The 13,712-nt window shown below is 32.1% G+C and overlaps 1 protein-coding gene across 1 annotated transcript in view; it reads right to left on the bottom strand.

Annotated features, from left to right (window-relative positions):
- Nucleotides 1-1,069: 1,069 nt before the first annotated feature.
- The window catches only part of QSOX2 (quiescin sulfhydryl oxidase 2), a 66,928-nt gene continuing 54,285 nt past the window's right edge, over nt 1,070-13,712 (bottom strand). Inside the window, exons 12-13 of the mRNA XM_031949333.1 lie at nt 9,281-9,469; nt 1,070-5,756 (exon numbers count right to left, since the gene is read on the bottom strand). Of these exons, the coding sequence (XP_031805193.1) occupies nt 5,221-5,756; nt 9,281-9,469 (725 nt within the window). The 3' untranslated portion in view covers nt 1,070-5,220. The remainder of the gene's footprint in view (nt 5,757-9,280; nt 9,470-13,712) is intronic.

Genomic DNA, 13,712 nt, shown 5'->3' with positions numbered 1-13,712 from the left:
TACGGAGCTTTAAGCTGCAGCGTGAATCTGCACTGGTAGAGAAAGTTCAACATTAGCTGCCCTGTCATATGATCAGTCTTTTATCATATTGGTACTCCCTAATAATTGCCAACTCATTTGAGGGAATTTTCCTGTTCATCTTCACCCTCCCCCATTTCTACTCACACCTTCCTTTTCCCCTTTAGATTTAGAAAAGATTTTGGAGATAGCTAAGACCACAGCTACTAAAGGATCTGCTCCAGGTCACAAAGTAAAATGTAAGAGTCAGGATTTCTATCTGGGTCATTTGATTGTAAAGCCAGTACTTTCCCCATTACCCCATTATACCTTTATTAGTTAAATTGCAATTATCTGAAAGTAGTTCATTAATGAAAAATGTTTAATCCCTCTTAAGATCATCCTCCTGTCAATTTGCTTCATCATTTCTAGTCCACAGAAGGCAAATGAATTTTCATTAGTTTCTCTAAATATAAGACCAAAAATGACTCCACAGTGAAAGTGATAGTACACACTTCAAAATCAAAAAATCAAATTATTTTTTGATTATCCACTCCTACATTAACAAGAAGTTCAAATGCTGTGCAATTTACAGAATACTTAAGAAATTCAACATTAATATGTAAGGAAGGCACTATACAAAATGCTATGGGTACAAGATATTTCTTTCCCCCCCCCAAATATGTATGTCTTACATTCTATTAAGACTATATCTAATAGCAGAGAAAATCTTTTTCTCTGGTAAATATATGCTTTGGACTTCACCCAAAATTTGCTGAATGGAAAAGGATCTACTTGGTCATTAATGTATCAGCAGTAGGGATCTGGGTGTGCATACAGGGTGTACTTCACTTTAGAAAAATTTAGTATCTTTTAAAATTCTGAACTAATTTTTATGAGGGTTGGGTATACAATTTTCACATTAAGAGGATTGATTACTGATTTCCTTTAAAGTCCCTAATACACTTAAAGTACAATGCAATTTAAAATAAACTTCTAAGAAAACAAATATATAAAATAAAGTACAGCTACATGGTATTATAACTTTCAAAAGAGTTCAGAAAGTCTCAAGTAAATGAAATCCAGTTTTAATCTGATATGCAAAAGGTTTTCAAAAGAAGGTAGTTCTTCAAATGACATACGTACATTCATGATGAGAGAGAATTAATTTCAGAATTTAGAATGCTAGTCAAAAGGGTGTTTGGAAAGGAGGACTGAAATAACAATGATGATTGTGTACTCATTATTAGAGCTGGTTTCACTTTTTAAAATAGCAATAACAACTCTCTAAAATATCAGACTTCTTTTATTTCAAAAATGTACACAGCAGAATTAGCCAATTCGATACAAAATGGACCTTTTTTGGGTTAAGAGAGAAATAACAATACTTTATCAACTGGCTTTTCATCAAAATCCTTTCATTAAAAAATAAATAAGCATTTAAATTAATGAAATATATTTACTAGCTTTCATCAACTTTTTATGCTATCTCTAGACTCAGAAAATACACCTCAGCAATACTAAAAAATACTAATATCAATTTCAAACATGAACATTATTTGTAGAATACCATTTCTAGTTTAAAATAAATTGAGAAAATATTTTTGGTTCTCTTGACACAGTAGCTCCTCCCATCACTAACACTAGAGAAGAGAAATAATTTGGCCTCCTGGTCCCTTCCCTGAAAGTAAATTTCATATTTATTGTTCTGTGTTGAAACTCTTTTCACATCACCTCTCAGAAGGACACAAACATCCCCCAAACCACTGTAACTTTACAATATGATGCTATGAAATTTAAACACTCACTTTGAATTCTAAAGACTTTTAGCAAAATAAAAATAAAAAAAAAAACCCTATCATTAGGTGATATGATGTCACATCTAATTAATGTCATTTAAAAGGAAGCTACTTTAAGGAAAGATAATTCAAAGATGAATCAGAACACATTTCTGGCTTAAGAATATTTGACTTCCTACATTTTATGTGCATCCATTTCTTCCCTCTCCAAACTTAATACTTGATCCTTTCATATTCCAACAACTTGAACTTCCCTTGATGGAACTGAGATTCATAAAGATTGGAAGACCAAATCTTCCTATGCAACCTATGCAACATAAATTAATCAAGATCATCCAAAGGCCCCTCTTCTATTGACAGTAGAATGGAATTTGACAGTATAATGAAATTCATTATACCAATAAGAGAAATGAAATTCTTTAGGTTCTTACTTTTTTTTTTCCTGTCTTTTTATCTAGTAAAAAAAATAAAACGAAAGTTGATATTTGGGCAAAGAAATAAACATCTTGTTGAGGTTTCTTGTTTTCCCTTTCTTTCCTAAAACTGTCTACTGCCCTGAAGTGAAATCAACATCAAAATGTCTTGTAAATACCAAAAGACTCTCTATTAGCCAATCATATAACATTTTTTAAATATAAGGAAAAAGCAGTGCTTTCCAAAATCATTCTAAAAATCCATATACATGTCTCCAGACAAATCTTTTGTGACAAATCAAAAGCTATTTTAGGACAAATCAAGAATGTTATTCTGCTCCAATTTTAAAATCTTAATACTATATCCCTCCTGTTTAAAATAAAATGACAAAAGGTAAAAATAGGGATAATTTTGGTAGAGGTGGGGGTATTAGGAAATCAGATATTAAAATGGTGTTTATGTTATAGTTTGAGTTTCATTTCAAAAAGGATAAAAACTTTCAACTTTTAGATATACAAGGATTTGAACAATTGCTATATGCCATAGTTTAAAGAATCTCAGACCTGAAGGGGACCTTTGAGATCTTCTAGTCTCTCTCTTCATTATTTTTCTGAAAGTTTTATTTTTTTGAAATTATTTTCTTCTGATACCAGAGAAGGATAAATGCTGTGAGGGGAAAAAAATGTGCCTATGAGGCCAGGGAGTCACTAATCTTTAATCTCCCAATCCCAAAGTCTCTACCCTAATGGTTTTCTTCTTTTTTTTTTTCTCTTTTCCACTATCACTACTTCCATCCTAAACTCTAAGAAATCCCCATTGGTCTAACTGACCCTCCTTTGCTACTAGCAAACTTTCCTTCCATTAATCCAATTGAGAAAATGGTAAAGTTAGTTACCACATTGAGAAAAGATAACATTTTTAAAATAATGCAAGATTTAATGCAGTCATGTTTTTAATGACTTAGAGATGGTCTTCTACTTTTTTATCTAGACTCTTAATTTCTATTCCTTATCCATCTGTTGAAAGTTAGCAATCTAGCATATTCCCTAAACATTTATAAGGCTGCTTCTCTCTTTTGAGGTGAAACTCAAGTGCATTTACTCTGTTCACCTCAGTCTAGCATAGTAGTCCATACACTCTAAATGGCTAAACCATTTAAAAGTCTTAAAGAGTCCAATCCTTGGTACAGTTTTAATTCTAGCATTCAGAACAGAGTGGTTATCTTTTTGTGCTTTAGAACTGGGTTTCTTCTTGAATTCCCCATTAAGTTCCAGCAGCTGAGGTTGTCCTATAAAAGTGATCTGCTCTCTCCTTGTCTATTTAAAGTGCAGCAAAGACTGGCAGCCAGTAAGATCCAGTGAACATATTTCACCTTTCCAGACTTAACTACCAACTCCACTTTCACTATATTCTCAAAGTAAAGAATAATATTAAAATGATTGCTTCTTGGCTTTTTGGCCAAGATCAATAGTATTTAAATGAATTCTCACTCCTCCCTACTACAGTAGGCCTTCTTTAGAAGTCCATATACTATATTGCAATATTATAGTATTTTATATACACAATGATAAAACAGGAAATTTTGACCCAAAATAAGAAAAAGTCATTTCATCACAGTGTTCAATAAGATAGTAGGCATTAAGAAAAACTTGTAAAAAAACCCAATTTAACAATTTAATGCTGGAATAAACTTAGGTAGATTTTTTTTATTTATTAAAAGATGGATATGGCACCTTGCCTGTTTTCCATCTTCCTGGCATAGATATGGTTTTCTAACTTCTATTTTAAAGTACACTTCTGTCAAGTTGCCTGGCTCTACTCTGACTCTATAATAGAAACACCGCAATGGTCCAAATCATAGTGACACTGTAATAATAACTCTTTATTCCATTAACATTATTACTGAACATGAGCAGAATCCAGGCAAGACTTGAATCCACTCATACAATGAGGACAATCACAGGATGGAGAGACCTTAAAAGCATTCACTTGCTCACATATTTCTTATGAACAGGTTGGAAAAAAAAACAACCCACCCAGAGTCATGCCTTATAAAGATCTATTTAATTCTGAACCCAAATAAGTTAACCTCAAAGAATGAAGTAAGAAATGGCTTTGTTTCTTCACAAAACAAATCTGTTAGGAGTGCATTTATCTGAAATTTATTAAATAAAAAAAAAATCCACCAACTCAGATGACTTCCAGATAAAATTGCTATCTGCAACCTTTAAAGTATAGAAATCACTGAGGATTTTTCTTCTGCTTCCTCAGGAATCACTGGCTCTGAGGTATAACCACTGTAATTCAAACATGATCTTGTTTGTTTTTCAGGTTTTGTGTTCTATCTTTAGTGAGAGTTCTCTTTACTTTATGTGGGAACAGCCCCGGAAGTAAAAATCACAAAGTATAATCAGATTACCCCAAACTTTAAAGAAATGTCATCTTAGAAGAGGATTTTCAGTATCCAGAGAGTTGAGCATTTATCCTGAAAGCCTTCTCCTTCCAAGATGCAGCCTATACCATAAAATGGACCAAAAATGTTTGACTGTTATCTTTAAAAATATCAATATGTGCTTCTCCAAATATAAAAACAAAGTCTTGGTAAATGAGCAGCAAAAAGACATTTTGTTTAGAAAATTTAGGATGTAAAAACCTTAGTGGGAAATATTTTTATATGTGGGATAGCATTTAATTTTTTTCTGAAATATGGAAGAATAAATAACTAATAGTTCTTTATGCTATGGATCCATAAAAGATGTGAATATTGAATGTTATGAAATACATAAGTATTGCCATGGAGAGGTCTGATACTTTTTCTTTGCAAAACAAGACATTCATATAATGAGTGATTGAATATAGAATAAGGAAAATGTAATTTGAAACCCAATTCTACTATGGCATAAAATCCCTGATCATAAATATTAAAGCTGCATCTGATGCTGACAATTTGCCATTTACAAAGAAACTTTGTCTCTGATTTATCAACAATAATTTTTTTAAAAAAAATGTTTTATACTGGTGAGCGATAATACTTTACTTTCCACCATTTGGACCTCATTCGAGAGAAAAAATACATTATCATTAAAAAGACAGATGATGCAACATATAATAGAACACATAGGCTCATGTCAATGTTTGAAAAGCCAGTCCCTAAGAAAGATCCAGACTGTTTGGTCTCTATATGAATCTTAGATTCATATGGATGTTCAATTTTATCTCTGTCAGGTCTATTATTTAATTTATCTAAAATATGAGATTTGGGATCCAAAATATTTGGCAGATCCAGATTCAGTTCTTGTTGTCCATTTGGTTTCTTCAGAATAGTATCTCCTTTTGACTCCTGTTTGACCTCTAATTCGTTAGTCTCATCCTGATCTTCAGCATACTTAAATAAGATATTTTTGATGCCATAATGGTGTTTCAAGAAAGTCAGCACTTGTACTTCATTCCAGCTGTCCAGGCCTTTAATTTCCTCATGGCAGTCTGGGCAGAGATCTTGTGTTGGCCACTGTACCTTTGGAAATTTGAGGTCTTCACTTGGCTGGCCTACAAGGTAGAAAGGGAAAGGGGAACAAAAAAATGGAAAGAAGACATCAAATCAAGTCTATCCTCTTTTATCAGAAATAAATCAGGTAGTACTTTAAAAACATGTACTAGATACCAGTCTACAAAGATTTTGTACAATGCCTTGCACATAAAAGGTGCATATAAAAATAATAAATATTTATTATAACAGATTCTTTATTGCAGCTAAATTACAAAGTATGTTTTCATTAGATACTATTATATCAGCAATTCTCTGCTACTTCCTATTGTAATTTATTTCTGTTTAATTTCACAGACATCCTACCTATATCACAACAAAAAACCTACCTATATCATCACAATCCTGATGAACAGATTTACTTTTTAGAAAGTGAGTTAACAATTTATTTTTAATTTGAGAACTTTTCAGTATTCTTTGAAATCAGGGAAGACAATCCCCAACTATTAGAAAAACAGAGTCATGAATAACTGTTAACCACAGGGAGAGCTTTTTCAAACTGTCACTGATAGTGAACAAAACAGTATTACATATGTAAATTGTAACTAATGCTACATATCCTGATCCAGGTATTAAGTGCAAACAGAAACCAATTTTCTTTAGTGCTTTACTTATGTTTTTGTAATACAAATGGATTAAATAAAAGCCAGTATTTTAGTGATGTTTTCCATCCATCTTCTATGAAGATTTATTTGCCAGTGGAATTATTTTAAGCCTAAATTAAAAAATCAAGTATTGATTTAGAAGTAGTTTAAATGTTAACTTTAAGAATATGCATCCTGTTCAATTAGTGATATTTTCTGAACATTACTGTTTTAGTGGGCTTTATTATTGAAAGAAGACTTTAATATGATCTTAATGAAAATTATTCATACTCTGAGTCAGTTTCATATTTGCTCAGAAATATATTTGACTACTGGAGAAGACAGCATGTCTATGAGGGAATCTTACTTAGTTTTAGACAAGGTCAGTGATGTATCTCTGATGAATATACTCCAAAGTTGTTTCTGCCTAAAGTTAGCACTGTTGTCTCGGGGCATTTAGACATGGCACCAAACAGAGAATCATGCTTTCATTTCTAAAAACAATGTCTGGTTTGGTCAGAAATTAAAAACCTCTCTTCTAGAAGCCTACACTGAAAACATTCTGTGTCTTGTATGAGTAAAGCTTGCCTTATTGTGCTCTCCACCCTAGATGAGGAGGGCTAACAGAACCCCCCTGTCAACAGGTCTCTATTTGTGAGGATGCACTGTCTTGGGTTATGCTTTCCCACAGGATCTCCCTTTGAGACCTTGTATTTAAGAGAAGGCTTGATGGGACTAAAGGTTTCAGAACAGAACTTTTCCTTTCATGCAACTGAAATTGCAAATCTAGTTTCATTAAGCTTCATATTTTAACAAATGGATCCTATGATTTCTAAGTTTTTCACTAAATGACAATGTTGAAGGCCTAATAAAGTCTAATAAAACTCATTTAAATAATTCTAATTTGAATCCATTCAACTTGTGCACATTTAAAGAGTCATCTAGGATTCAACCTCCTCATTTGGCAGATGAAGAAAGAAAGGCCGAAAGATGAGTGACTTATCTAAGTTTGCATAGTCAATTAGTGGTATAGTCAGGATAAAAACCCTCCCGACTCCCAGTCTATGCCTATTTCTTCTGCCCCATACAATTGATCTGAGAAGCTTAAGTCATCCTATTTTTTCTTCATTCTGTTCCTACTGTGTTTCTCAGTTTGCTGATGTAAACTTGTTATTCCCTGGAAGCTGTAACAGTAAAATAATGTGGGATTGGGAGCCAAGATGGCAGAGAAGAGAAAGCTGTGAATTAGAACAAGCTCAGACTCATATCAGGATCCCAAGAGACAACAAGAAATATTAAAACAAAGTCAAAAGGCTAAAATAATAAAATAAAAAAAGGTATCTCATAACAAAAATAACTTACTAGAAAACAGATCAAGGAGAAAAAAATTTAAGGATCAGTACACTATTAGAACATCATGACTAAAAACTAATCATTTCATTTTGAGAAATGTTAAAAGGAAATCTCCAGATCTCTTAAGACCAGAGATCAAAGTAGAAACAGAAGGAATCTATCAGTCATCTCCTGAAAGAAATTCCAAAATAAAATATCTCAGAAACATTATAACCAAAATGCAGAGCTTTCAGGTCAAAGACAAAATTAGTGGTTAGAAAGAAAAAATTCAAATATTGAGAATTCAAATATTCAGGATCACACATGATTTAGCAGTCACCACTATAAAGGACAGGAAAGCTTAGAATACTATATGTCAAAAGTCAAAGGGTATAGGCATAGAATTAAGAATTACTTATTTAGCAAAAATGAATATAATCCTATAGGGGAAAAAAATGGACCTTTAATGAAAGCATTTCTGATAAAAAAAAAAAAAGACTAAGATGGAGACAGGGGTGATCCGGCAGCTTTGTTGTATACCATCCACTTCTGGCTTACAGTTCCAGGGAAGACTTATGAGGGGACCTATGCTCACTCCCGTTCCCACTAATACCTCCACCCCAGCAATTATAAGTTCTAAGTGATGTGAAGAAAGAGGAACAAGTTCAGAAGAAAATAATAGCAGTGGCCCAGGAGCAAAGCAGAAGTATCACTCCCAGATTTGGACCCAATCTAAAGCCTGCAGAAGAATAATCAGGGCACAAATTCCTAACCAAAGAGGAGCCTATAGTTCTGTCAAGGATATGCAGAAATATTTATCACTCTTTTTGAAGTAAAAAAAAAATTATGGGAATCTGAGGGGGTACCAATATACCAAAGAATGACTGAACAAATTATGGTACATAAATGTAATTGTGCTATAAAAAATGATGAAGGGAATGGTTTCAGAGAAACTTGGGAAGACTTATATGAACTGATAGAGATTGAAGAATAGAACAGAAATTACTTGAATTGAATAGAACTAGAATAGAAACAGGTGAACATTTTATACAAAGATATTATTCTGGTGATATTTTTGAAAACAACTTTGACAGAATTAGGAACTCATTTCAGAAGGCTAAAAATGAAATAGGCTACCTCTAAAGAGAGAGGTGAAAGATGCAGAGAAGAAAATGAGATGTATGCTTTTTTTGGACATGGTCAATGTAGAAATTTGTTTTGCTTCACTACATGTGCATGGTAAAAATTTTGGTTTTCCTTTAATCACAATGGTGGAAATGGGGAGCAGAGTTAGAGGGAGAGAGCAAAGGTGGGTTTTTGCTAATTGAAGAATATGTGCCCTTTAGTATTGGGTACTGTGAAGCACGGGATATGAAGCTCTTCTATATATGCCAACTATGTACTAGACCACAAACCAAAGACAATCAAGACTCTATCCAGTCACTTACAAAGTTGGCTGCTACAGAGTTAGTAAAAGACACTTGTTCGGCTTCTCATCTCGAAAGTGATTCCCACTGGCCACACCAGGTGGGTAGGCCTACTTAACTAGTCCTAGTCTTAGTCCTAGTCTATAAAGGGTCAGCAAGTTTTTACAGTTATTTCTGTCATACCTGCCAGCCTGTTATTCACTATATTGTGTATCTTCCATAGCCAGAGGATTGCTTCATCCAGAGTTTTCACCGAGTCCATGGATTCCTTAGCCATTTCTTCAAAATGCTGAGCACATTCTCTACATCCAAAAAATGTCCCAATGTATTCTCTCATAATCTTCAAAACCACTTGGGGATTATCTTCAAAACCTGCAAGAACAACACTGGCTTGACTCATGATGTACAGTATATATGCCATCTTAAATAAATGTTGGTTGGCTCATGTGGAAGGGCTAGTCATGTAGAAAAAGACAATCACTTTCAGTAAAACCAACACATGTGGCATAGCTTTCAAAGTCAAACAGCCCATTTTATTTTAGTTTGTACGTTATATAGGATTGATAAAAGCTGTATATCAGTAAATAAATATGTGCTTTTAAACATCTATTACACAAACATTTTTATAGAAACATGAAAATAGATATTTTTTTCTGAGTGCCTGATGAAGCTTGTTCATGCTTTTAGGATATTAGAATACTATTAAGCATACTACACACAAAGGGGTAACACACTTTGTTAAAAGTCGGATTTACCAGCCAGTAGCTTGGAAATTAGAGAGAATTGCCACAGTATTTAAGTGTCATTGTTTGACTTGGTCATTTTAAATTATACTTTTTCATTTCAAAATTAGAATTATTGTTTCATTTGTCCATAATGCTTGTGTTTTAGCATTCAGTTATTTATCACTATTCATCAAATATTTAACTTGATATATATGTATTTGTGTATGTTCATTCATCTTAAAGCTTATAAGATTTCTCTGGAGACCACCATAACTAAACATGAATGATTGTTAGTTCTTCCATGGTTTTCCCTTTAAAATTATTTGAAAACATAATATTAATGGGTTTGGAATAACACACAAAATTTTCAAAAACTATTTTAGTTTTATGGTTACTCTTCTTTTGGTTGCTATCTATTATTGAGTGATAAAAAATGACTTGATTTAAGTTAGTTACTCACATAATTTCTTGGATGAGAATACTTTTGTTCTAATGATTATCAAATTGGTAAAGCCTGAAACTATTTATAAGGTTATATATACATCTTTGAATCAGAAGAAATTCCAACAACTTCAAATCATATAAACAAAAAGTATATTTTCTAAAAAACTACCTAAAAACATGTATGTCCTAAGAGGTCACCTTTTACATATATGTACAAAACCAGATCTTCACATCATTTTTTGGGTACCATCTACTTCAGCTATAGTTTCCCTTTATAAATTATCTTCCTCTAATAAAATTTAAGTTATTTAAGGTCAAGAATTGCTTTGCTTTCTTGTATTTGTATTCTGATACTTAGCACAGTACTAGGCATATAAGAGGTACCTTAATAAAAGCCTTCTCCATCTTTCTCCCCCTCTCTCTAATGCCAAAAGAAATTCAGTCAAGCTCTAACAAACTCCAAAGTAAAAAAAAAATAATTAACATTATATACTAAAGTCAAAAACATAAAAAGTAAAAGAGAATCTATTATTGTGAATAAAGAAATTTCCATTCAAACATTTAATATCAAGAGATTGAACAAAAATGTATAAAGGATCCATGAGATTAAAACAGATTAAGCATCGGTATTAAAAGAAATACTACACAATAATTTCAAAACAATTTTTCTTAATCCAAATCACGAATCTGAAGTCAAATGAACTACACTAATAAACAACATTGTAGGGGTTATATATATATATATATATATATTGTTTATTTAGGGAGGATAAAGAAGAATTCTTTCTTAAAGTTTACAAAATCATTTTACTACTTCTAAATGGATGACAGTTTACATTACAGAGAGTGAGGATCCTGGTTTAAACATGTTACTAATAGTCATAATTCTCGTCTTATTTAATTTAAAATGAGCTGAAGGGATTAGGGAAGAGAAATGAAGAGCAGGTAGTATACTTTTTGAGAAATTCTTTTAAATTTAGTGATGAAAATGGTAACATGAGTTAAGTCACAAAGTTTGTCACTTCTATATATTATATTTTGACTCATATATATATATATATATATATGTATATATACACATATATTTAATAGTAATTTTTCTAATTACAATGTAAAGACAATTTTTAACATTTTAAAAAATTTTGTATTCTAAATTGTTTCCCTTCCTCCCACACCATCACCTTCCTAAAATGGTTAGCAATTTTTATTTACATATTAGTCATATTCACTCACATATATTTTAAAAGGTATTACAAGAAGAAAAAATTTAAATGCATTTAATAACAAGCTTCTAATTTAATATTTAATTTTAATATTCTAATTTAAAATTTTAAACTGCTCTAACCAAGAAAAAATGTTCTTGGTATGTTTTTTTTTCTTTCTATAAACACAAAATGGCTCATTTTTTTCTTTTTCAAGCTTAGAGCTGGATCTTCTACTAACATCTGCCATGTATCACTGAGTAATCTCCTCTTTTCTCTCTCCCACAAACTACTACAAATTTAGGGTAACTCTAATCTTTAAAATGGACAAGAACCATAAAACCCTACCTGTGGTGGGAAGGATTAGAGAATGAATGCATCATGCTTTTTAGCAGATAGGATTTAAACATGCAATAAGGAGAGGAAAAACCTTCCAAGACATAATCCGGCTGTCTCAGACTGACCCAATTCTTTGGGTATAAGATACACTCATCACATATCTGCTCTAATTTTTTACTAAGTTAACATATACTGAGGATCTTTTAGAATGTTACTTAAAAATTTTCTCTTTCTTCAATTTTAGAGGACTTGTGATAAAACACAAGATGATAATATGTCAAATGGTTTTAGTTTACAAATTATTTTTTAATGGCATGAGGAAGGAAATAAGCCTTATTTAAGTACATACTTTGTGTTATGCATTCCAGAATAAGATTTAGTCTGACTTTCATAAATTGAGACTCATGATCCCTTGAATTTCTTGTCTCAAATACCCAGAATTACTTCACATAGAATTAAGTACATATACTGTGCTATTTCATTTGATTCTTAAAACAATCCTGGGAGGTTGGTGCTATTAGTACCCTCACTTTACAGATGAAGTTAAGTGACTTGCTCAGATCATATAATTATTAGGTGTCTGAGGCTGGATTTAAATTGGGTCTTCTTGCCTTTCAGGCCTAGTACTCTATCTAATGTTTTGGAAGGCCTTCTTAAACAAACAATAAACAAACAAACAAAAAATACATAAATAAAACTGATATATACTGTTAGTAACTCTTTCCATGTGACTCAAACTACTTAGAAACATGTGAATAGCTTTTTAGCCCTGGTTCATGTTTCTCTTATCTCATATTATTTTTACACACACACACACACACACACACACACACACACACACACACACTCTCTCTCTCTCTCTCTCTCTCTCTCTACAAAACCTCTGATGCCTATTCAGTTGAAAATTGTTTCTCACTGTTAATTTTTTTGTCTTTGAATGATAAATTTGTTTTACTAGTTGAATTTCTATTATGATTAAGTATATTTCTAACTAGGACAACATAAAGGTGTATGTTCCTGAGAAATTTAGATCCAAAGTACTGACACAGAAATCATCTTTTCATGGAGAGAACTTATTGTTTAAAAAAAAAAAAAGAAGCATGTAGCTTTGGTTGAAATTGAGCTCAACAATGGCTATAAGGATATGCAGAGCTCCCTTGAAATATGCTAGTTTAAACTTTTTGTGGCGTTGGCTCAACTGTTTCTTTGTACTTATCGCATTCATGCCTGTATCTGAATGATGTATAAGCACATTCCTAGCAAGGACATCAAATATCACAGCTAAAGAAAATCTAGTTTGATCTTATTTAAAAATGAACAGAGAGACACTTAGAAGGGGGTTGGATAACTCAAGTTCACTCTGATAAGTAAATATAAGGGTATAATTGTGAATTATTTTCCTCTATTTCTCGGGTTCTAATTGCTTCCTGTCTGATTATTTTCTTTTTCTCACATGAAAGACTTTCTTAACTTAAAAATTAGATTTCTGTAGTTTAGCTTTACTAGGACTTGGTCTGACTTTCATAAACTGAGACTCATGATCCCTTGAACTTCTAGTCCACATTCCCAGAATTATTTCACATACAATTTATATTTACTTATCTGTATACATGTCCCTTCACCCTTAAGTTCCTTGAGGAAAGGAATTACTTTTATTTCGTTTTTATATATTCAGTACCCAGCTCTAACAGTCAATAAATATTTACTAATTGCCTACTCAGTGCCATGCACTATTACTAAGTGTTGGGGATACAACTAAAGATGAAAGTTCTTATTCTAAAAGAGTTCACAATCTAATGGGAGATCCAATATATAAACAACTATATACAAATAGTTATATACATACGGGATAAACTGGAGATAATCAATGAAGAGAAAGCACTAGAATTAAGAAGGATCAGTAAA

The sequence above is a fragment of the Sarcophilus harrisii genome, chromosome 2, assembly GCF_902635505.1.
Source record: "Sarcophilus harrisii chromosome 2, mSarHar1.11, whole genome shotgun sequence".
Lineage (NCBI taxonomy): Eukaryota > Metazoa > Chordata > Mammalia > Dasyuromorphia > Dasyuridae > Sarcophilus > Sarcophilus harrisii.
Note: the sequence above shows the minus strand (reverse complement) of the source record. Positions and strands in the feature narration are given on the sequence as shown.